Raw genomic sequence first — 25,557 nt, forward strand, 5'->3', positions numbered from 1 at the left:
GAACTCTTGTAAAGAAGATGAACCAAAGGACCACCAGAAGATAAATTTGAGAGTTACAAAGAAGCAGCCGAGTGCGGAAGAAAAGGAAAGATGAAAGCAGAACTGGTACCACATTGCGTGGGGCCCGAATTGAATTAGATGAACAAAAGTACAAAACTTTGCCGCCCTTGGGGCAAAGCGAAAGACCAGGAAGCCCTCATTTTTCTTTGATGGAGGAGCCGAGGTCAACTTCTTGAATTGGCGGCTCGACTTGGAATTACGCCCGACAGGCTGAGGCCAGAGGCGGAGACAGTTCTAGCGGCACCCGGATGGGATGTTGCCATTACACCAATCATTGGCAAAGTTCGTTTGCAATGTCAGGGGTAATTAGGGCACAAGGACTTCTACGTAATGCCCTTGGAAGGTTGTGACGTCCTCCTAGAAATCCCTTGGTACCACAAGAACAACGTTGTGGTTGACTATCGGGCTGAGAAAGCGACTTTGACAAACGAAGGGCAAAGAGATTGTACTTGATGAAATTCAGTTTCTTTACTTGATTTTCTTTAGAGAACTGAATGATGATTGAAGGTCGAATATGTTTGACCTCGAAAAAGAACGAGATTTTCTGCAATAGGGGTTGATTGTTTATCTGAAGGCGTACAAAGCGACTTATCTCCTTTACATCGTGAAGATCACATGATTGATTCTTGGTAGTACACCACCGAACGGACCACCTTACAGAGTTAGCCGAGGTCAAAATAAAGAAGCAATGAACCAGAACAGATTTCCACATTAAGAGGATCGATGATATACTCGACAGACTTCAGAATTCTACTTACCGAATTGATATGAAGAGCGATTATCATAAGATCTGTATTGCTCTTGGAGACGTCTACAAGACACCTTTCAAGACGACTTTTTGGATTTTCAGAGAATACCAATCATTTGTGGGTTTTCCAGACATTGAGGAAGCATAAATTGCTTATAAATGTGAAAAAGAGCACACATTGTCTCAACAAAAAGGGTACAGATGGATCCGGCCAAAAGTGACACTATCTGCGATTGGCATGACTTGAAGAATGTTCATGAAGTTAGAAGCTTCTTGGGCTTGTGTTCTTACTACCGGTGGTTCATTCGAAAGTTTGCAGAGGTAGGCTTCCCCTTTGCACATTTTGACACAGAAAGGAGTCCCTTTCTCGTGGGGATCCACAGAGGTGATTGCCTTTCAGACACTTAAAGAAAAACTGATTACTGGACCAGTGTTGGCTTTGCCGAATTCGCAAAAGCCATTCGAAGTATATTGTGATGCTAGTGGTCGTAGTCTGGGAGTGGTCTTAATGCAAAAAGGCCATGCGATTGCCTATGAAAGCTGTTTGTTTTCAAGGCCAAAATTGACAACACATATTATGAGAAAGAGCTTTTGGCAGTGATCCATGCTCTTACTCAGTGGCGACATTACCTACTTGGAGCCGATTTCACGGTCTTCATTCATTAGAGTTTACGCTACTTCTTGTCACAGAAGCAGCTTTCGAAAAAGCAGATGGGGTGGGCTAACATTTTGTCACAGTTTCACTTCTAGATTGTCCATGTTTAGGGATAAAGAACTTGATGACAGATGCTTTGTCTCGGAAGTCACTAGTCTTGGCTATTTCCGCGATTCATCATAGAAGCTTCGAGGACACGGTTGATCAGTATGCCGCAGATCCGGATTTTTCCAATGTATTCACTCGATTACAGAATGGGGAGGTAGTAGCAAGATATTCCATTCGGGATGGCTACTTGATGAAGAAAACGATGTTGTGCGTCACACAGCTGTTGAGGGAAAAGGTTTTGATTGAGTGTCATTGTCCACCTTTTACGGGTCACCGCGGCATCGACACCATCTTGAAAGGTGTAGAGCGTTACTTCTTTTGGCCGAGGCTCAAGAAGGATGTGGACGACTTTGTTCGCATTTGTTTAGTATGCTAGAAGGTCAAGCTTGACAGGCATAAGGCACAGGAATTACTACAGGCTTTACCCATTCCCACCCGCCCCTCGGAAAGTATTGCAATGGATTTCATTTTTGATCTCCCGAAAACTCAGAGTGAGCATGATGGCCTTTGGACGGTCATCAACAGATTCAGTAAGCAGGCTCATTGCTCTTCAGTAAAGAAGACAGTTAAGCCCGATCCTTTGGAAAAACTGTTCGAATATATGGCATGTCTGAGTCCATTGTTTCGGACAAAGATTCCCAGGTCTACTAGTTGTTTTGGGTAGCAATCTGGGAGAACATTGGCACGCGGTTGCAGTTCCACACACAGACAAATGGGCAAACTGCGATAGACAATTCAATGGTTTTTGGATTTGTTCAAGTCTTCTTTTTGTATCAAAAGACTAAATGGGAAAAGTATTTGCCCTTCGTGGAGTTTGCCTACAATGACACATGGGGAAGGCACCATTTGAAGTGTTCGAGGGTGCTTCAATTTCTAAGCATTAGACCTAAGACAAGATTTGTTTGAAGCAGATTTTTTTAAAAAAAGTCTAGAAGGCATGGAAGGCCATCTAGCAGTTCAGAGGAGGAGAGCTCTTCCTCTTTTGACGATGACCAGATCAACAAGAAAACCAAGGAGTTCAAGGAAGGGAGTCAGGCCGTCAGGTTTCAGACGTTTTTCAGGCTACTAGGAAACCCATCGAGCCCTTGAGTTTGAACAACAGTTTGACGTCGCCTTCTCTGGAGCGTGGTTCTCAGAACATTCCAGGGAGCGAAAGGCAGCATCTTACTTGAAAAGAACGATACAGACATGGTGATCTACTTTGTTGTTGCGTAGAGAAACACATGCGATGTGGTTAAAATTCTTTTTTTCACATCAACTTGGATATTAGATGAATATGCAAGAGATGTCATCATGCCTTGGCATCACTTGAAAATGATTGAGAAAGATGCATTGGATGACTACTGCCCAAAGGTTTTGGGATACTTGTCAAAGATTCTTTTGAAAGACCAGATTGTGCGGTTTTGCTATGATTTGCTAAAGAGATTAAGACTATGCTTTAAACCAAAAGTCTGACTCCATTCAGAGACTTATGGGACATGACTAAGCAACGATTTGGAATCCATGCCGGCTCATTGACTTATGCGATGGGCAGGATAGTATCTACCTCAAAAAGGCAACAGTCTGTGAGTGAAGAGAATGAATCAAGGGAACCAGATGACAGCTCATTAGAGGATTCTGGAGAATGAGAGGGTTCCAACGAACTAAGGGAACCAGATGCAAGTTCATCAAAGGATTCCTGAGAAAGAGGAATCAGATGCGTCTTAGGGTTCCAATGATTGACTATGACATGCCAATGGACAGGGAAGTGAAAGACGCTACCTGCAGGTCTCAGGGCACAAGGAAAGAAAAGATAAAGGGAATCAGCTGGTAGATCAGAACATTCCCTAGACCCAGGATAAGATTTTTGAAGCCAACTAGTACATGAGGGACTTGGACAATGCATTTGCCAAGGTCCAGGAGGCTGTAGCGAAATCTCAGGAACGACACAAAAAGGCAGCAGATTGACATCGACGAGATTTGAAATTAAAGGAAGACGATTGGGTGCTCTTACATTTTGAGAAGGCACGCCTAAGAAACGCGATCTGTTGTTAGCTGAGCCTCAGTCAGAGCGACAGGATGCATGCAGAGAGCAGGTTTGGGCACAAATGTCTTGCCTTGTTACCGAGGAGATGCGACAGAGACTTGAGCTCCCCCTCCAGCTAGAGGAGCTCCATGAGGCCCTCAGAGCACTCCCCCGAGGTAGTTGTCCAGGGGAGGATGGTTTGACTCCCAGCTTTTTCTTGGAGTACTGGGACTTGCTTGGTCCAGATCTTTGCAGTGCATTCGAGTACGTTTTGCACACTGGCGAGATGTCTGATAGCAGGAGCGAGGGCTTGATCTACCTGATTCCCAAGGAGGGAGGCTCCTTGGATGAGATTCGATTCAACTCATGCTACAAAATTCTAGCAAAGGTTGTGAGCTGAGGATCCAACCACTCCTAGAGAGAATTATACATGGGACCTAGATAGGTTTTGTCAAGGAGCGTAGTGTCCTTGACAACATCTTCACTTTTTGGGAGGCGTCTGCCCTTGCGTGTCTCCGAGGAGAGGATTTGGTGATACTCCTCAATTTTGAGAAGGCCTACAATAGAGTTTACCAGGACTTCCTGGAGGGCACTCTACGTAGGATGGGTTTTACAGATGCTTGGATCAGAGGCGTGTCAGCTCTCTACAGATGTGCACATAGTCAAGTGCTCTTGGCAAAGGGAAGAGGGGAGCGTTTCTTGCTCACGGGTTCGGTCAGACAGAGTTGTCCTCTTGCCCCCTTCCTCTTTCTATTCTATGCTGAGGTGATGAGCAGATTTTTGACTTCTCAGCAGGTTGGTATGCGTGGTCTCGAGCTTCCTATTCGGGCAAATGAGCTTCTTGACGCTGAGTTTGTCGACGACTTAACCTTGTACTTGGAGGGCCAAGAGGCCAATCTACATAGGTGTGAGCAGGCTCTTGAGGTGTTCTGTTGTGCATCAGACGCACTGATCAACTGGAGAAAGACATATGCTTTCTAGGTTGGCAGTGCTCCTACACCTGATTGGTCGCCAGGTGAGGGTTTCAGATGGATTCCCCGAGTGACTGTAGTTCGCTACGTGGGTGTCAGGTTGGCCTCGACTTGTCCTTTGAGCAGCAGACTGCTCCCCTCCTCCTGTCCATCAGGAGGAAGTTGCTACATTGGAGTTCGGCACAGCTCTCTTTGGCAGGCAGAGTTATAGTGGCCAACCAGGTGTTGTTGGCTACTATGTGGTACATCACATCTTGTGGGATCTTCTCGAGCTCCTGTATCAGCCAGTTAGAGAGACTGATCAAGAACTTTCTTTGGTCGGGGCGCGACACTCAGCTAGCCCGGGCAAAGTAGCCTGGCAGGTCATCACTTTACCATGTTCTCAGGGGGGATTGGGGACCATTTACCCAACACAGCAGAGCAAAGCCCTCCTTGGGAATTTTTTGTGCGAGGGCTGCTTCCAGGGGAGGAGCCTTGGAAAGAGTTGTTGCTTCAACGGCTTAGAGCTCGAGTGCTGTAGCGCGGATAATGTGTCGTGCTCTCTGCAGTGGGTGGTCCTCAGTGCAATGTGCGTGACAATCTCACTCAAACAGACTGAAAAGAAAGGAAACAATAGACATCAACAGAGCTCACAAAGGCACAATAGCAGACCAAAACATATGACTCGACTATCTCAAAGAACTGATACAGACTCTGGCGTAGCAGCACACTCAGCTCCAGCCCAGGAGTCACAAGTACAATGGGGGTGTCGAGGCTCAGATGTGCCGGGATGGTGAAGATGTGCTCTGTGTATAGACTCACTCGAGACGACTACGTGAAAGATCCCCATGACCAAACCGCTACTACTCATATATACAACCATAAAGAGCCACCAACGGCTCATAAATGTCAGCCATCTAAATCTATCCCCAAACTGAGTGGTGGTGACCTGGCCACGATGTCCACTAGACCACCGTCCGTATCCCTGCTGCCACATCACTGCCCAGCCAAGAGAGTCCCATCGTGATCGCCAAAATGAGAGCACCTGTGCGCGGATAATGTGTCGTGCTCTCTGCAGTGGGTGGTCCTCAGCGCAATGTGCGTGACAATCTCACTCAAACAGACTGAAAAGAAAGGAAACAATAGACATCAACAGAGCTCACAAAGGCACAACAGCAGACCGAAACATATGACTCGACTATCTTAAAGAACTGATACAGACTTTGGCGTGGCAGCACACTCAGCTCCAGCCCAGGACTCACAGGTACAATGGGGGTGTCGAGGCTCAGATGTGCCGGGATGGTGAAGACATGCTCTGTGTATACTCACTCTAGACGACTACGTGAAAGATCCCCATGACCAACCCGCTACTACTCATATATACAACCATAAAGAGCCACCAATGGCTCATAAATGTCAGCCATCTAAATCTATCCCCAAATTGAGTGGTGGTGACCTAGCCATGATGTCCACTAGACCACCGTCCGTATCCCTACTACCACGTCACTGCCCAGCCAAGAGAGTCCCATCGTGATCGCCAAAATGAGAGCACCTGTGCGCGGATAATGTGTCGTGCTCTCTGCAGTGGGTGGTCCTCAGCGCAATGTGCGTGACAATCTCACTCAAACAGACTGAAAAGAAAGGAAACAATAGACATCAACAGAGCTCACAAAGGCACAACAGCAGACCGAAACATATGACTCGACTATCTTAAAGAACTGATACAGACTTTGGCGTGGCAACACACTCAGCTCCAGCCCAGGACTCACAGGTACAATGGGGGTGTCGAGGCTTAGATGTGCCGGGATGGTGAAGATGTGCTCTGTGTATAGACTCACTCTAGACGACTACGTGAAAGATCCCCATGACCAAACCGCTACTACTCATATATACAACCATAAAGAGCCACCAACGACTCATAAATGTCAGCCATCTAAATCTATCCCCAAACTGAGTGGTGGTGACCTGCCCCCTATGTCCACTAGACCACCGTCCGTATCCCTGCTGCCACGTCACTGCCCAACCAAGAGAGTCCGTCTAGTGTGAACCAGCCTAGACCAACTGTACTAACTGTGTCCTGTGAAAGTGACACTGTAGCCCGCTACAAGTGCCTCATGCAGGAGGCCCTTGGAGCCCTTCCATGAGGTGGATCTTTACAGAGATACGCAGAGTTGGTTTGAGCAGGAGACTAGAGGAGACTAGAGGATCAATTTGCTGCGAGCCTGCTTCGCTGTAGGAGCAGCTACGGAGTGGCCTAGAGCAGCACTAGCCCACTTGCATGGAGGAGCGCTTGAGATAGCCCCTTGTTTGGAACCCCATGGTTAGCACTCAGAGAGGCCACTTGGTTGATAGTAGGCCTCATGTTTCTTGGGGTCCCATGGCAGAGGGCCCAGTCCGCACTCTAGGCGATTGGCTTTAGTTTTGAAGTTTGCCAGAGGAGGTATAGAGCATGTGCCAAAACATTACAGAGGCTTTACCAGTTGAGTGGCTCACCCCTCTAGAGACAACAACTCCCAGATGGATTGGGGCCTTCACACGCCTGGAGGTCCTCATTGCAATTCATGCTTGCTCGGAGTCCGTACCCCCCATGTTCTAGGTGTGCGGTAGCGGTAAATATTATGATTGTTGATCGCTCGCTGTTGTTGTGCTCGCTTCCACCTCCTTCCCTCGCCCCCCCCCCCCCCCCCCGCCACCCCCCCTCTCTTTTCTTTTTGTCCTCGTGCTACGTCTTCTCCTAGTCGGGTATCGTCGGTGGCTCCCGCAGGAACACTCTTCTTTTCGCCATCATTTGCAGTAGCAAACACAGATAGAAGCTCTTGCTCCGCCTCAGAGGGACTAAGATGAAGTCGCCTCATCCAACCCTGCCTAGTCCACCATCTGACTTGCTCTATCGCTAGCAGAGCAAGCGAGCCTTGCAGTAGAGCTGGAATGCCTTCAAGCCACCTCTGTTATTTGCAAGATCATTGGCAGTCGACCTAGCAGAGGCGAGGTGCACGAACTGCTTCAAGCCCGTCTCCTAGCAGAGGTGGGAAAGATCATCGACATACAACTTCTCGGGCAAGGGTACTACCAGATCGAGTTTGAGACTCTCAAAATGTCTGCCAAGGTCATCTCGTTGGCCATCGGAGCGGTCAGGGCTCATTTCCGACAGTGGCGCCATGGTTTCGACCCAGCTTTAGATGTTCTTAGCTTCAGTTGTTGCTGCCAAGGGCTGCAGGTATTCCCACAGTACGCGCTTTGGTTCGAGACACCCACACCCACACCCTCCTGAAGCAGGCAGGTGGCTCTGCCAGAGGGTGGAGTATTTGGGACTCCCAAACCAGTGCTTCATTTGCAGACAGATGGGCCACTTAGCGAAGGCTTATGCTCGTAGGAGATCTTGACCCGCGTCGCATGCTCAGCCGCCCAAGGCTGACCATGCACAGTAGACAGGTACCCAAGACACACAGGCCGGCACGTCGTTAGAGGCCAATGACTAGCCAACTGATGGCTGGCAGTAGGTGTACGATCGCCGTCGATAGGGAAGGGCTTGCTACACCGCTCCTTGTGGTGACGACCCTCTTGCAGCTGGTACAGGTTTCTCCTTTTGCGTCAGTCCCCCGTGGGCTGACCTGTTTTGACATTGGCCAATGGTGGGATTTCTTTGACTACAGCTTTTGCCGATTCCTCGGCGACCCATCTTCCAACCTTGAGGCAGCTTGTTTCTGAGTACACATTCTCTTTCTAGCTACTAGAGATATCGAGGCTTTGGATACAGTAGGCTTTTCCTTCCCGTTGTGTGGCAGGGATCACACAGAGTGGGCTTTGCACAGAGTGCTTGACTGGCTTCAGAGTAGTCCAGGCTTTAGAGTTCTCACACCACATAGGAGACATGGGGGTGACAAATTTGATACAGACACTTTGGCCGCTAGCCAAGTTCAGTGTGATGCCACCGGATGCAGTTGGATGTAGGCACATTGTGGTTCACTTCTTTGTTGACACTTACAGTACCCCTTGCTATGTATTTGTACATGAGGATTCTTGGACAAAGGGTGTAGCCCTACGGACTGCACGCTCTGCTTGGGCCTGGGTGGGACAATCACTACAGACACTCCTATCTCGAGGCCGCTTGGATGCGGATTACTCCCCATCCAAGCTGGCCTTGAAGATAGCGAGGTTGGCTGTTGTTGCATCATCGGTCTTTTCTTGTTGATCCCATGAGGTTTGTCTCATGGAATGTGCAAGGTTTAGGTGGACCCCAGTTTCAGTGTTAAGAGGGTCAATTGCGTCAGGACCTTCAAAGATGCCTTGTGGGTGGTATGATTGATATGCTTTAGGAGCACCATCTTTGTGAAAGCTGCATTTGATGTTGTGGTCAGATTCTGCGTGGCTGCTATGAGACCTTTTGGTGAGCTACTTTTGGGCTTGGAGGCATCTAGGGAGGTGTATATATGACTATTGCAGACTCATGGCAGCAGGCCATTGTGGGTAGCGGTATCATTGTACCAGGTAGGGGCTAGTAGGTTACTATGCAAGTATGGTAGCCTCATGGGATTCCTGAACATCTATGCACCCAACCATGCGAGTGCATGAGGTGAGTTTTGGTCACACATTGTGGAGTCTTTGCCTCATGCAGAGCAGTGGTGTGTTGGGGTGGACTTCAACATGTTGGAGGACCCCATTGGGGGCAGCCTTGTTGCTGTGCACGTGACTAAGCTGGTAGCTTGGGAGCACCTATGTATGACCTTGAGGATTTCATATGTTTGGCAACATGCAGGCTTTGTGCGACCCTCAATCATCCTATCTTTCTCTCAATCTGACTGGAGAGTAGGGGGTGTGACTCTGACTCTATCTTGGATAGATTGCTTCTATGCGAGTGACTGCATCTGTGACATGGGAGGATCTGTATGCATTTTGGGAGGGACTACCCTTTTAGATCATGCGCCAGTGATTCTCACTTGGCAGACAGACAGAGGAGTGGGAGTGCCATGCTGCGCATCCTTGAGAGGCTTCTACTGGATACAAAGCTCAAAAAGCAAATGGTGGCGCTTTGGACAGAGAGTTTGGCCACTCAGTGCTCCCCTGTTGGTAGAGTGGCCACTGGACTTGCTGAGCTTAGTTGTTTTCTTCCTCTAGGAGTTTGCAGCTCGCTTGGCTGTAGCCAAGGAAGAGGAGAAGCATCTCTGACGGGGTATTGCTTCCCTATAGCAGATGCAGGAGCCCCACCTTGATAGTCCTTGGTCGGAGGAACAGATGTTGCAGGACAAGAGTTGATCACCGTTGAGGAGCGGCGCCATGATTTCGCCTTCCATCCTTATGCATCTCAGTGGACCTAGGTTGGGGACAAAGTTATTGGTGAGTTTTTTGAGACTGTGGGTCCTCGCCATGCGTGCAACAATGTTTGTCAATTGAGGAGACCTGATGGGTGAGTTGCTACAGAGCTTGAGGATATGCATGCAGTTGCTAGTGACTTTTACTATGAGTTGCTTTTAGCAGACGCCAAGATGCATGCAGAGAGCAAGTTTGGGTGCAGATCCCTTGCCTAGTTACCGAGGAGATGCACCAGAGACTAGAGATGCCTCTCCAGTTGGAAGAGCTCCGTGAGGCCCTTAGGGCACTTCCTTGGGGTAGCTGTCCAGGGGAGGATGGTTTGACTCCCAGCTTCTTCTTGGAGTGCTAGGAGCCTAAGAAAGCTCACAGCAAAGCGGTCCTCCCAACTCCTACTTAGGCCAACTCTGTAGAGAGCTGACACTCCTCTGATCCAAGTATCTGAAAACCTTATCCTACGCACAAGAAATCCCAGTCAACTCTGTCGTATGCCTTCTCAAAATCGAGGAGTCTCACAAGATCCTCTCCTCGGAGACGCGCGGCAGTAGAGGCCTCCCAAAAGGTGAAGATGTTGTCAAAGATACTGTGCTCCTTGACAAAACCTATTTGGGTCTTATGTATAATGCTCTCGAGTAGTGGCTGAATTCTCAAACTCAAAGCCTTTGCTAAGATTTTGTAGGCCGAGTTGAGAATGGTGTTGGGCCGCCACTGTCGAATCTCATCCAAGGAGCCTCCCTCCTTGGGGGATAAGGTGTATCAGACCCTCACTCATGCTGTTAGGCATCTCTTCAGTGTACAAAATGTGTTGGTAAGCACAACAAAGATCCGGAGCAGCTGCGGAGTGGCCTTGAGCAGCACCAGCCAGCATGCATTGAGGAGCGCTTGAGGCAGTCTCCTGTTTGGAATCCCATGGTCAGCACACAGTGAGGCCACTTGGTTGATAGCAGGGGTCCCATGATAGAGGGTCCAACACGTACTTTTGAAGATTGGCTACAGTTTCCACGCCTTCCCGAGGAGATTCAGAGAATCCAGCTACGAGGCATGAGAGGGGTGCAAAGCATGTGTCAGGATACTACAAAGGCTATACCAGTTGAGTGGCATACCCCTCTTAAAACAAGAGCTTCTAGTTGGATGGGGGCTTTCACGCGATTCGAGGTCCTCATTGCAGTTAGGACTTGCTCAGAGTCAAGACCCTGCATGTTTTTCGAGGTTCAGGGAGAGTGTTGTCTTCATAGGGTCTCAATAGACGCACCACAGATTGCAGAGTGCTGTTTTTAGAGGACCCGTGTCATAGATCGCGACCCGGCAGATCTTGAGTCATGACACCGGCGGCTTTGGACTTGGGAGAGCCACCCTTTGGTACGAGTGCAATGGAACCCTTTTGGCGAAATCCTTTCGCTTCAGCCGATCACCCAGTGACTACTTTCTTCCAGTACACAGCTCGTTTGGGGCGCCACATACTGGCAACACAGAGCGAGGCTCGCCCTGCTGTAGCACTTCACTGGCAAGAGGAGGGTCTCACAATTGAGTTCTTATCAGGGTTTTGGGAGTGCTTGTGGGACAGCAGAGAACTGAGGAGAGTTACCGTGTTCCAGTGGCTGATTGCTCATAAAGCTATTGCAATTTGGAGTTCGTTGGTACACAACGGCTTCTCTGCAGCATAAGTAGCCTGAGGCCACCTATTGGAGACTCAGCGTCACTGTCTGTGGGACTGTCCCATGGCACAACAGGTTGGTTTCGGATTCTTCAGCTGATGCAAGCACTTTCCATAGCCCGCCAGTACACTTGGGGTGCTGTAGCCAGCGCTCCAATTTGAGACGGCTTTCATCAGCAGGATGATAGTTATTCAAGGGGGTCGGCCTACACTCCAACCTGCCACAGAGTTGATCACCCAGGAGTGGTTGTCACCAGGAGGTGTATTTTTCTTGTTGCCTTTCGTAAATAAGTACTAGATATTTTTATTTATTTTTATTTCTACTTGTTTTCCCCGGAACCCTTGAAAAGGTGCAAGTGGACATTGCATGGCCAATGTGAAACGGCTCTGGCCGAATAGGTTTCTCACATTGGGAGTCTGAGTCGGTCAGTCTGGGAATGGTCGGGCCAATTAGCACTGAATTCTGATGAGTATGGAAGCCTGTGTGCGCCAAATGAAGTCTGGGCCACTCGGAAAGTCACTTACAACTTTATAAGTCAGTGGGAACTAGGGAATTAACTCAAAGGGGCAAACTGGACACTTGGCAGGAGGAGAGCAGCCTGCAGGACACCTCAGCAAGAGGAGGCACCCATTTGAGGCTGGGGGTTGTTTTTTGCTCAAAAAATGACCTACAGTGTGTGTGTGAGTAGTGGGTGCAGGTCTACAGCTTTAATGGAAAGCTTGTCTTCTCCTCTGTCTCATGTAGCGTGATGATTTGCTCTCGTGCATCTCTCTCTCCCCTTTGGCACATATGGTAATGCCCCACTAGTTGGGCTACTCAGATGAACATGTACAGTTCTGGGGGTTTATGCGCGTTTGCCAAGGCAAGAGCCTTCTAAATAGGAACCGGATTAGCTAATTGATAATCCTCCATAGGTACGCACAGTTCCATCGCGAAAGATTGCGAGTTCGGAGAGTTTTCTCGCGTGAAAACTCGTCCAATTCACAGGGAAACTGTCCCATTGTGTGCGGGAGCCCTTGGGACACGCATAGGTGTGTTCGCTCCGCTAAAAACGATCCGAAACAGCAAATTACAGCCTGCTGTGTTTTTTTGCAGGTTTAGGGTTTCGCACCTAAACTGCAAGGGAACCCCGGGGGAGCCTCGTGAGAGCCTTGGGATGCGTGTACAGGCTTTTGGGCACCCGACAGTGAAAAACGGGGAATTACAGCCCGCTGAATTTCTGTGACAGCTCACCAGAAAGCTTCCAGATAGCGAGGGAATCCGCTCTAGACAGGTGCTTTTGACCTACAAGGGTTTTTGCGTCGTTATGCTGCCAAAATCAGGTCTTAATTTGAATAAAGAAATACCGAAAGGGGCGCTAGTCTTTGGGGCCTACAGGGTGTCGGTCTCGCGTGCGCAGGACATTCTAGTCGCTAGACGCAACTGTGTTCTCTTCCCTTCTCAGTGCTCTGTGTAAAGTTAACAGATAATTGAAATAGTACCGCCCTCTACGTTGTAGCCGGTTATATGGTTCCATCGATGGGATAGTCACTTTTTCTTCAAAAAGTGCAGCGTGGATTGTTGGGGGTGAAAGCAACACAAAGATTGTCGTTATGGCAGAGAAGAGAGACCAAGTACCTGAAGAGGGATCTTCCTCACATGGCACAGAGAAAATTCTTTCAACTCTTCAAGAAGAGGACAGGTTGTTTAGAACTCAACTGTGTTGCTGCATGGACATGTTTCAGCAGTTGGCTAACAACCCAAGGATGCAGGAGTTCTTATAGGCTCCGACACAGGGTTTTCAGCCTCCTACACATGGCATGACTGAGCCGTTGCAGGAAAAGGAGATTTCCAATGCGCAGAGGACTCATGATGCTCGAGGGAAAGCCCATGTGGTTGAGCAACTAGCGGTGTCCAATGATCCAAAGCAACTTGCTTTAGCTGGACAGGAACCGCTTGTGAATGGACAAGGGAGTAATGAACACGCTATGCGTCAGACCCTTCCATTACCTATTACTTATCCTGGTTATTTTGGAGGTGGTTCAGTGTTTCAAGCTATGGCTGGACCTTCCACAGGTTATATGCCAGGGAATGTGTTCAGGACAATGCAAACAGGCATGGGTAACCCTATGTACGCGAACATGGGTGTCCAACCAGGTTTTCAAGGTGCCTATGGCCAGTTTCGAGTGCTTGGAACACAATTTGGTATGGTTGGTTTTTCGCAGCCATATGTACAAAATGCAGATACGACAGGAAAAACAGTTGATACGAGTGCTGGAATGAACAATCATGGAGCACCACTGTTACAGGCTCCTGTTTATGATAATGTGGCTCCTTTGAGTCAGCCTAAGGATTACAAGGAAGGTGGGCAGGGAGTGAAGTTTGAAACTTTCAGAGGAACTGAGGATCAATTGAAGGCCTTGACCTTCATATAGCAGTTCGATGTAGCTTATGCCGGAGGAAACTTTACGGAATCTTCAAAGATACGCAAGGCTGCCACTTTCTTGAAAGGGAATGCGCTTCAATGGTGGACCGCATTGTTGAACCAGGGTAAAGCCCCAACAACGTGGGTCCAATCCAAATAGCTTTTTGCGCCTGCATGACTGACAAACACTTTTGAAGTGGATGTGATGACAGAATGGCACGAGTTGAATGCTAAACAGTGTGCGAATCTGGAAGAGTACAATAAACAGTTTTGGGCCGCACTGTTGCCAGTCACCTCTTGAACAAATTGAGAAGTACTGTTGCGGATTGCCCAAGAAAATAAGGGACTATTGCACAAAGACTACTGTCATGAATATGTTTCAGTTGATAGAGAATGCAAGAGTGGCTAGCAATCTGTCGAAGGGAGATTCCGATGGATTTAATAGCCACAAGAAAGGGTCCCAGGGCAAACAGTTTTCAGCCAAGGGCAATGTTGTAGCAAAGCCTTCTGAGCCTCCCACAAAGAAGCCCAAGGTGATACGTCCAAGAAGCAGTCTAAGTCTTCTTCGAGACGAGGACAAGGACAAAAAAGGCATTTTTCTGGCAAAACTTTTGAAGAAAAGAAAGCTCTTAGGGAGGCCAAGAAATGCTATATTTGTGAACAGGAAGGACATTTTGCAAATGAATGCCCACAGAAGAAGTCACAGGATAAGGATGACAAGTCAGACCATAAAGGGAAGAAGCCAAAGCCAAGTGCAGGACTTGTTCCAGCTTTGGTTGGAGACCAGCCAAACACAGATGCCACGGAGCTGTGCAGAGCTTGGGGCAAAGTTAGAGACCAGACAGTGTTGGTTTTCTTTGATCCAGGAGCCCGTGCAAATTTCATATCACCAGAATTGGCATCAAAGTTGGGCATTCATGTAGAGGAGATGGGTATGACCGGGGAAGCAGGTTTGGCATGCCCAGGTCATTTAGAGCCTGTTACTCCCATTTTGGGAAAGCTTCGTCTGCACATTCAGAGCTATGTGGATGCGGAAGAATTTCATATTATGCCACTTGAGGGTTGTGATGTGTTACTGGGTATCCCATGGTGTTACAGGTTGCATGCTATGGTGGATACTTACAACAAAAAGATTACCCTTGTACATAGAGGAAAGACTCATGTCATTGATGTAAAGCTTAAAGGCGAGTCTGTTCCAGTTGTTTCTGCTTCTGCTATTTCATCTGTAATAAAGAATCATCTTTCTGCGTACTTGATCTTTGCAAAAGAAGTACCTCAAGTTGTATCTAATTTGTCTACCTTAGATAAAGACAGGTCAACTTTTTTGAGAGGTTTCAGTGATTGTTTTTCGGACTCTTTGCCAGGGGAGTTTCCTCCTGAGAGACCTGAGGATCATACTATAGATCTTGTGCTAGGTTCTAGTCCACCGAATAGACCACCATACAGGGTTAGTGCAGCCCAGCAGAAAGAGATTATGAGTGAGGTCAACGAGCTTTTAGAGAAGGGGCTGATTCAGCCCAGTTCATCCCCTTTTTGTTCGCCTGTACTCTTAGTGCAGAAGAAGGATGGTTCATGGCGCATGTGCATTGACTATCGCGCTTTGAATAAGAATACTATCTAGAACAGGTTCCCCATACCGAGGATAGATGACATTCTTGATCGGCTTGAGGGAGCGTCATTGTTTACAAGAATAGACCTAAAGAGTGGTTACCATCAGATACGCATTAGGCCAGAAGATGTCCATAAGACTGCGTTCAGGACAACATTCGGTCTTTATGAGTTTCTTGTCATGCCATTTGGTCTCACAAATGCTCCTGCCACGTTTAATAGAATGATGGACATAATTTTTAGACCGCATAGAAACTTCGTGGGTACCTTCTTTGATGACATGATTGTCTACTCGAAGTCTGAAGAGGAGCATAGGGATCACTTGACTGCACTTTTCAATGAGTTACGTAACAACAGGCTACTCATTAATGCAAAGAAGAGTGAATTCTTTTTGCAAGAGATTCACTTCCTTGGGCACATTGTTTCAAAGGATGGGGTACTCATGGATCCCGCTAAAATGGAAGCAATTAGGTCATGGCCAGACTTGAAGTCCGTACATGACATTCGAAGCTTTCTAGGCTTATGTTCCTACTACAGGAGGTTCATCCGAAATTTTGCTGAGATTGCTTCTCCACTCCATGCACTGCAAGGAAAAGGAGTTACTTTCAAGTGGAAATTTTAGCGTTCAAACACTTGAAAGAGAAGTTGACTCTAGACCCAGTAATCATTTTGCCAGATCTTTCGAAACCTTTTGTGGTTCAATGTGATGCGTGTGGCCATAGTCTTGGTACAGTTCTAATGCAGAATGGCCGAGTAGTCGTATATGAGAGCATAATTCTTTTGAAGATTGAAAGGAACTTGCAAGTCTATGAGAAAGAATTGCTGGCAATAATTCATGCTCTCACTAGTTGGAAACACTATCTGCTAGGGGCTGATTTTTTTGTCCAAACGGATCATCAAACCTTGCGATATTTTCTCACACAGACGAAGTTGTCTGAGAAGCACATGCGATGGGCAAACATCTTGTCAATGTTCCATTTTCAGATTGTGCATGTGCAAGGGAAAAAGAACGTGGTGGCTGATGCGCTGTCACGAAAGCCCCAAATTTCAGTAGTGTCAATTCCGTACCATTGTGAACTAGACGAAATGAAGACACAATATGCTGAAGATTCAGATTTCGCAAGGATTTATGACCAGCTTGTTGATGGGCAACATCATGAGCACTACATGCTTAAGAATGACTTTCTCATGATGTATGGAAAGTTATGCGTTACTAAACAGTTACGGCCAAAGATTTTGATGGAAAGTCACGCTCCACCTTATGCTGGGCGTCGTGGAATTGATGCAACACTTAAAGGGGTTGAGGCATTCTTCTATTGGCCAGCTTTGCGTCAAGATGTTACACATTTGTAAGATCATGCTTAGTATGCCAAAAAGTCAAATTTGACAGACAAAAGCAACTGGGATTGTTGCAGCCATTGCTGATCCCTGATAGGCCATGGGAAAGCATAGCAATGGACTTTATCTTTGATCTTCCAAGGACGCAAACAGGCAATGATGGGATTTGGACTATCATTTGTAGGTTCAGTAAGCAGGCCCATTTCATTCCTGTGAGGAAGAAGATAAAGCCAGAACACACGGTCAAGATATTCATGAGCAATATCTTTAAATATCATGGGATGCCTTAGTCAATTGTCAGTGATAGGGATCCACGTATAACGAGTCTTTTCTGGAAGGCATTGTTTGAGAACATGGGCACTACGCTAAAGTTCTCTTCTTCGTTTCATCCGCAAACTGATGGACAGTCAGAAGAGGCAAATTCTATTGTCCTGGACCTCAAATGTTATGTGTCAGAGCACAAGGCAACTTGGGAACACCATCTTCCATTGGTTGAATATGCTTACAATAACACTGTGCATACGTCAACAGGTAAGGCACCATTTGAGATAGTGGAAGGAGGAAAGAAAGTCCCCCCCATTTTGCAAACTAAGGACAAGATTTTTGAGGCAGACAAGTATGTCCAAGATATAGATGAAACATACAGGAAGATAAAGATTGCGCTTGAGAAGACTCAGGCTAAGCAAAAGAAAGCTGCTGATCGTCACCGTCGTGAACTTGTATTTTCACTTGGTGATTGGGTGCTTTTGCGCTTTGAAAAAGCCAGGTTAAGGAAAAGGAAAGGCAAGGAACGTTTGTTTCCTAAGCTCAGTATGCGATATTATGGTCCTTTTCAGATTTCAGAAAAGATCGGCGATGTGGCTTACAGGTTGAAGCTACCAGAAGGCTGGAAAATACATAATGCTTTTCATGTCAGCCTTTGAAGACCCTTTGTTGGTGATGTGCCAAAGAATATGCTTGATGAGGAACAACCCGAAATGGAAGAATTGGATGAAATCCTTGTTCCTGAACAAATATTGGCACATAAAGAAAGAAAGGTTAGAGGAAAGGTTGCAAGACGCTATTTGGTGAAGTTCAAGAACTATCCATCGTTGGATGCCAAATGGATGGAAGAGTCTGAATTGGTTGATTCACCTCAGCTGTTGCAATTGTATCTTGAAGCCTTTCAGATGGAACCCACAGTGACTTGATGTACCCTTTTTGGAGCAAGGCAAGAGCATGGTTCATGATGCTCAAGAGAGTAGTTAAGCAATTGTATCTACTCTTTCCATACAGAATTTAGCTAGAGAAGTTTGTGCTCGAGCGTACACTAGAAGACTTTTATGCTAGATATATGTGTTGTAGCCAGGTTGGTGGGATTGTTTAATCGTCCAACGCTACATTTCCGGAAGCATGTATATCTTGGATTCCCATCATAGAATATATGTGATATCAAGAGATATTCGCATGTATTATTGGCATGCAAGCGAGGTCGCTTGCAGCATTTCAAGGGTGGGGTGTGTCACCAGGAGGTGTATTTTTCCTGTTGCCTTTCGTAAATAAGTACTAGATATTTTTATTTATTTTTATTTCTACTTGTTTTCCCCGGAACCCTTGAAAAGGTGCAAGTGGACATTGCATGGCCAATGTGAAACGGCTCTGGCCGAATAGGTTTCTCACATTGGGAGTCTGAGTCGGTCAGTCTGGGAATGGTCGGGCCAATTAGCACTGAATTCTGATGAGTATGGAAGCCTGTGTGCGCCAAATGAAGTCTGGGCCACTCGGAAAGTCACTTACAACTTTATAAGTCAGTGGGAACTAGGGAATTAACTCAAAGGGGCAAACTGGACACTTGGCAGGAGGAGAGCAGCCTGCAGGACACCTCAGCAAGAGGAGGCACCCATTTGAGGCTGGGGGTTGTTTTTTGCTCAAAAAATGACCTACAGTGTGTGTGTGAGTAGTGGGTGCAGGTCTACAGCTTTAATGGAAAGCTTGTCTTCTCCTCTGTCTCATGTAGCGTGATGATTTGCTCTCGTGCATCTCTCTCTCCCCTTTGGCACATATGGTAATGCCCCACTAGTTGGGCTACTCAGATGAACATGTACAGTTCTGGGGGTTTATGCGCGTTTGCCAAGGCAAGAGCCTTCTAAATAGGAACCGGATTAGCTAATTGATAATCCTCCATAGGTACGCACAGTTCCATCGCGAAAGATTGCGAGTTCGGAGAGTTTTCTCGCGTGAAAACTCGTCCAATTCACAGGGAAACTGTCCCATTGTGTGCGGGAGCCCTTGGGACACGCGTAGGCGTGTTCGCTCCGCTAAAAACGATCCGAAACAGCAAATTACAGCCTGCTGTGTTTTTTTTGCAGGTTTAGGGTTTCGCACCTAAACTGCAAGGGAACCCCGGGGGAGCCTCGTGAGAGCCTTGGGATGCGTGTACAGGCTTTTGGGCACCCGACAGTGAAAAACAGGGAATTACAGCCCGCTGAATTTCTGTGACAGCTCACCAGAAAGCTTTCAGATAGCGAGGGAATCCGTCCTAGACAGGTGCTTTTGATCTACAGGGGGTTTTGCGCCGTTATGCTACCAAAATCAGGTCGAAAACCTGCGTTTTCAGCCCTCGCCAGGTTTGGACAGCTTTGTGAAAGCTTGTGCTAAGTGGTCGGATCGTCTACCTTAATTTGAATAAAGAAATACCGAAAGGGGCGCCATTCTTTGGGGCCTACAGTGTGTCGGTCTCGCGTGCGCAGTGACATTCTAGTCGCTAGACGCAACTGTGTTCTCTTCCCTTCTCAGTGCTCTGTGTAAAGTTAACAGATAATTGAAATAGTACCGCCCTCTACGTTGTACAAGCCGGTTATAGTGGTGCAGTGATAGAGAGTGGTGTTGGGAGCTCATTTGTGGCATGACACTCTGGTTCATTTGGCAAGCCTGTTGCTTTCACATCTTTGAGGCTCGTCTTGTCCCACCGGCAAAGATTGTTCGTGACATTTGGCTGGAGATGATCCATACACTCAAGGGCTAGTTTGAGAGATTTCAGGGCAGTTCCGACTGCGTGCGGGAGCGCCGCAAGGCTTTCTTGCAACTTTGGTGCCCGGGGCCTTTCTTCACCATGGTTCAAGGCGTGCCTAGATGGCATTACCAGCCACCAGTGCGGTTGTTTCCTCTTCCCATCTCGTGATTTAGCCCTCATTGTACATATCTTGTCTTTTCATTCGGAGAGTTTCCCCATGCTTCTGATGTAGCCCTCTCTAGTAGAGGCCAGTTGTTCTAGCCCTTTGGGCAGTTTTATTAACTAATCGAAGGATCTTTTTCTTGTAAAGGAAAGAAAGTTTGGAACAGCAGTGTGCGCGCGTGCGCGCAGGTGGAGTGCAGAGAGACAGAGAGAGGTAGCGGGGACTGTAGAGAGAGCACACGATTTAAGTCCTAAAACGTCAAATTATGATGTTTTGGGACCTTTTTATTAAAATGGGCCATTGGGCCACTTGGACAATGTGCAAACTTTAAAAATAGTCCAAGTGGCCCAAAGGCCAATAAATGAAGAATAATGCCTATACGGGCCCAAAATAGTGGGCTAAAAAATGTACAAGAAATATATCTGCGAAGCTCTCGATCAGAGCTACACGGTGGAAATGGTACCGAGGTGACGTCTAGGCATTTACCCCAACAGAGAGGACACCATGCTCTGATACCACTATCACAAATGGGATCACATAATGATATAAATTATACTCGGATAATTAGAATTTATCACTTAAAAGTTAATATTGAAGCCAATTGATACAGAGAGAAATAGAGAGAAAGAGTGAGACCCCTGTAAGAGTATCTTTACTACTGGGGAGAAGTCTATACAAGCACTTGAACCGAACATATTACCACGCTCGTTCTAGAATTAGACTCGATAGTACTCGGAAGCCTTGGCCTCCTGTTCTCATGGCAAAACCCTACTCCAAGGAACTTTCGTTCCTTATTCTGAATCCTCAAGAACCAAGGTTCTCGCCTCTCGGTCTCACCTTCCACACTTAGGGCATGGCATCCCTACAACTTGTTTTGGACTCTACTCCCAGAGGAGTCCTCCTGCAGAACAACTCTGCTTTCTCGGACACAAAGTCCTTCCTTGGGAATCTCAACTTCCGGATTGCAACTCTCTTAGATACGTGAATCTACTCCCAAACTCAGGATGCAAAACCCTTGGGTTGATCTGGCTCTAGTTCCTCAAAGTGCATTTCTCTTGCAAAGGCTTATGCCTTCCTCTGACCAACTCCCTCGCAAAGAGGAAGTACTCCTGCAAACAAATGCTTAGAGATCAAGATTCAAAACATGAGAAAGGTTACTTGTGAGGTCTCGACACTCGGTAGGCTGATCTGGCTCTGGTTCCTCATAGCGTATTTCTCCTGCAAAGGCTTATGCCTTCCTTTGACCAACTCCCTTGCAAAGAGGAAGTACTCCTGCAAACAAATGCTTAGAGATCAAAACATGAGAAAGGCTACCTGTGAGGTCTCGACACTCGGAAGGCAACTTGGCTTTCAAAGAGCAACTTACTGGAAGAGATCTTTTCACATAGAACCTTCTCTTCCAATCCTACACACAGAAGAGGTGTGCTCTCGGCTTCCTTCTCGTAAATCAGCCCCGTCTACGACATTTATGGGCTGAAAACAGAGAAAAATAGCAACTTGTCGCAATGGGAACATTTGGTCTTCGCGACATCCGGTACAGTCGGGGCAGCCATTGGCATCAGTGGCGGCGTCTTCTACGTGGCTGAAATCTGCAACAGTACCTCCTTGCATCTAGTGCTGGTTTTTTCTTATCTTAAGAGTGAGAAAGAGATCGCATTTATAGCTTCTGGCAGCCTGGCAAGAATAGGGCCTCCGGTCGCTTTCCTCCCTCAAGAATAGAGCAGATAGGGGTGCCTCAATTAGAGAGAGAGGGATCGCTTTTGCTCTGCCAAATACATAGAGAGAGAGAAAAGAGGTCGCTGGGATTTTGCTTACCGGGTGGCTGCCCACTTATGAATTGGGCAGCTGGCCTCTTTTAAAAATGGTCCAAACCTGATAAAAACTCAGTAAAACCTTATAAGCTGAAAACAATGCGTACACAGTCACAACCTAGGCGTCCCTAGATGTAGTTTCATGCAGAGATGCAATGCTAATATAGGCCTCTTTACGAAAGCATCTTCTTTCCCGAAAAGCAATCTCTTTCTTAGAAAGCATCGGGTTTCGATGCTCTCGTCATCCACCTTGTGACGCGTCAAGAATACCCATCCCCTAGCTCTTTCTCAGCGAATTTATGGCACAATCTCCTTTGCGATGCTCTATGTCACCCATCCTATGATGCATTAGAGATGTCCGTTCTTGGATGGTCGAATACTTCTTCCTGATGCTGCTTGTCACCCATCTGATGTGACGCATCAGAAGGACCCGTAGCATCCATGACTCTTAGGTTTCATGAGATTTTCATTGGTGTCGCCACACAGACTGTTGAAGTAGTGTTGTGATGCATGTATTATACTAAAGAGTTTAATTTAGCAGAGAGCAAGAAGGAATATTTTCTTTGTGTGATGGATTGTATCGTGGTCATGACAGATCATGGTGGTTGACCATCAAGAGTCCAATCATGTTATCATCCTATATGTTTGGGATGGGACGGATGCTCCACCCTCTTCCTTGGCGGTTCCGTGAGTGCTATTTCTTTTACCTTGTTGAAGTTTTCTGACTGGTTTTGTGGTGGTTTTATCTTTGTCTACTTTTTGATGGGCTGTAGTTCTGCTACACAACTAAGGGATGAAAACAACCAGAATCCTGAGGCAGAATTAAGGCCAGAAGGCCTGCCTCCAATTTCAAGAGACGTGGTTTCGTCTTTTCCTCCTGTTGGGACTGTATTACCAGTTGTTCCAGATATACCCACAGAAGAGCTACCTCTGCAATTACCCACTCCTGGTACTTGGATCAAATTCCGCAACTTAACATGCAGAAACCAAAACGGCGTTTATGAGGCTATTTTTGTCCATGAGAGCAAAATCAGTTTTCTGCCATTAACCTCTGACCTAGTCGGTAAATGTCAACGGTGTGTTGATTTTGTCTCTATATATCTTTCTGTTTACCTTTCTGGCGTTGTGACGGAATGTGAAGAATTTATGAGTTTTTCATTCAATTCATAGAGCCTATCAAGAGCGCATTGATGATGAGTCTGGGTGTTTGCCTCAATCGGCTCCTAGGCCTCTACACTCCATCACAGGTATGGTCACCAAAAATCTCGAAACTTTTTTGAAATGTTCATTTTTTACTGAACACCAGCTAGTTGTCAATCCATGTAGCGGTAAAAGAGCCCACTCTCAGCCTTCAATATCAAAACCCATTCGAGTAGCCTAGTGGCAGGTCAGAGTTCGAACATCTTGCTTACCAGTAGCTGAAGTTACTAGCTTTGCCAGCATTTGCATGCAGTTTGAGGGCAGTACTATCAAGCTTTCATCCAATTGTGAGGGGGAAGTCTGATCAATTACGTTTGTTTGAGAGATGCAGACTTTTGATTTTTAGTGAATGTGCTTTGTGATGTGTAACTTGGTTTGAATGGTTTGCAGTGACCGATTATGAGCACGTAAGGTTTTCAACATTGAGACAGATCCTAAACCATCCGCAGGTTTGTCACAACAAAAAGACTATTCAGCAATTCATTTTTTTGACAATTTACACATCAAACTGTGTTAGATCTGTCATTGTGGTTGAATACGTATATTACCATATGATAGTTTATGGAAAAAAAATGTTCTGTTGAGCACACGAATGGTTTGATTTTGTGTTCTTTTTAACAGGCTACATTCAAATTTCGGTGCCTTGTACGGGTGATCTCAATATTTCCATCAGCAATAGAGGAGTTCTGTGTGCAAAAAATCTCTAGCACTTTTCCTACTATACTACTAAGCCAACAAGGTCCTTTGAAGGCTGGGTACATGTACAGATTAAGGCTGACATTGGAAGATCCTACTGCAAGAATTAATGCTTATTTGTGTGGTGTGGATGCGGTATAGACTATTCATCCACTGTCTATGCTATTACGTATAAGGTATGTTGGTAACTTTTATGCCTTCATCATGCAGGAGCATTTTTTCAATGGCCACCCAGCTACTGATCTTCATAAGGAAAGTGCAACCAAAGGTGCATTGCAAAGAAAGGTACAGGAGCTCCTCGGTCTGGAGGAGTATAGCTCGTATGGAAGCAGCAAATCTGAAATAAGATACAACCCTCCTTGGATCAAATGTTGTCTGAAGTCATATTATTTACAAAAGGAGAATCCTTGGGAGACAAGACGCTACAAAATATTTGGAACAATTCTTGCCTGATGCTAAGGGTAAGTAATGTTTGAAAGCGCGTTCTCTCTTTGTAAGGTTTTTGAAGTGATGTTTTTCTATCTGTTCCTCTGTCCAAAATCTGTTTGTTCATGGCCAGGATTGTGCCAGGGTTGATCGGCTTCCACAATCGGGTTGGCCGGGTTGCCAAGAGCCTTACCTTCTTGGGGTGGTCTTCAACTTATATACTCTCCTTTCCGGCAGCACTTCATAAGCATCATGCAAATTCAAGAAAGAGCACGAGTGCCATGGCAAGTTGCAGTCCTTCAAATCTCAACCGACATTGTGGATTCGCTGTGAGGCTGACGGTTGAGGACACAGCTGAGAGCTCAGTTTTTACCAATGAATCCAACTCCAGCTTGGCTGCATGTAGTGCTACCACTTCAGCCAGCTGAAAGCATCATTCAATTGACATGCCAGAACGCTGAAATACAGGCTGGCACTGATGCATGAGCATGGCCCATGGCCGCTAAAAGGCTCGATACTGGTGGAAGACTTCCTGTCTTAGAATAGGGCCTTCCTTTTTGTAGTGTCATTGTACATTTTGAGTCAAGTAAGGTCATTTCCACATTAAAAAAGAAAAGAAAAAGTCTTGTGTCTTCATGGTTGTTTGCTGTGAGATACGTTGATCTCCTCGCATATAGAAGGTGTGTCTAGCAATTTTGGTTATGTTCCCTTATAACCCTTGTGATGGAGGTGGGGCTTTGGGGCATACATTGTGAATGATATTCAAGATCTCTTGTATGTAGTGGAACTTAAGAACAATAGCCCTTCCTAAAACTGTATAGGGTGGGCAAAGAATTATACAATGCTGTCAATATTGAGTAGATCATATGCTTCAAGAAAAGAAGTTGATCTTGCACAAGTAAGCTTTACTCTAGACTAGGGCAACAACAATAAAGATGCGATATAATTCTTCTCTAGAAGAAATAGGGTAAAAATCTCAAGTGGAAAAGTGGAGAAGTAGCAGGGCCCATGGCATCAATTGAAAGGCAATCTGTTGATGAACGATTGATTTCTGTTGTGAAGTTAGTTTTTGCATTAAGGCATAATTTACTAGCTGGTCTCTACCAAACCTTGTGATGAGCCACAAGATCCTTTCATGCCAGTAACTTAGGTGGGGTAAAACCCCAAACCTAAGGGTAGTTAAAAAGTAGGGGTTGGTCGAGGGAAATTCCAATTGGGGTAATTCAATCTTCCACTTCAAGTGATGATTTTGAGTGAATTTTGAAAAGAAATCTCTTGTCAAAATCTCTTCATATCCCTTGATAACCCGATCATGACACTTGAGTATTTAAAAAATAGAGTAGAGCCAAACAAAAGGTGTCTTTGTATTGGAGCTGTTACTTTATTGGGGGTTTTATGTATCATGTGTCCAGGGTTCAAAGTTGTAAACCA

The 25,557-nt window shown here is 46.4% G+C and overlaps 1 protein-coding gene across 4 annotated transcripts in view; it reads left to right on the forward strand.

The window, feature by feature from the left end:
* Nucleotides 1–24,760, forward strand: part of LOC147417828 (protection of telomeres protein 1a-like) — a 50,660-nt gene extending 25,900 nt beyond the window's left edge. For all 4 annotated transcript variants that reach the window (XM_086507620.1, XM_086507621.1, XM_086507619.1 and 1 more), the window contains 7 exons: nucleotides 22,400–22,491; nucleotides 22,578–22,880; nucleotides 22,975–23,051; nucleotides 23,395–23,453; nucleotides 23,626–23,835; nucleotides 23,911–24,161; nucleotides 24,260–24,760. In XM_086507620.1, the coding sequence (XP_086363746.1) occupies nucleotides 22,400–22,491; nucleotides 22,578–22,880; nucleotides 22,975–23,051; nucleotides 23,395–23,453; nucleotides 23,626–23,835; nucleotides 23,911–24,153 (984 nt within the window). In that variant the 3' untranslated portion in view covers nucleotides 24,154–24,161; nucleotides 24,260–24,760. The remainder of the gene's footprint in view (nucleotides 1–22,399; nucleotides 22,492–22,577; nucleotides 22,881–22,974; nucleotides 23,052–23,394; nucleotides 23,454–23,625; nucleotides 23,836–23,910; nucleotides 24,162–24,259) is intronic.
* Nucleotides 24,761–25,557: the final 797 nt, after the last annotated feature.

The sequence above is a fragment of the Adiantum capillus-veneris genome, chromosome 30 (genome assembly GCF_014529385.1).
Source record: "Adiantum capillus-veneris isolate H3 chromosome 30, ASM1452938v2, whole genome shotgun sequence".
Lineage (NCBI taxonomy): Eukaryota > Viridiplantae > Streptophyta > Polypodiopsida > Polypodiales > Pteridaceae > Adiantum > Adiantum capillus-veneris.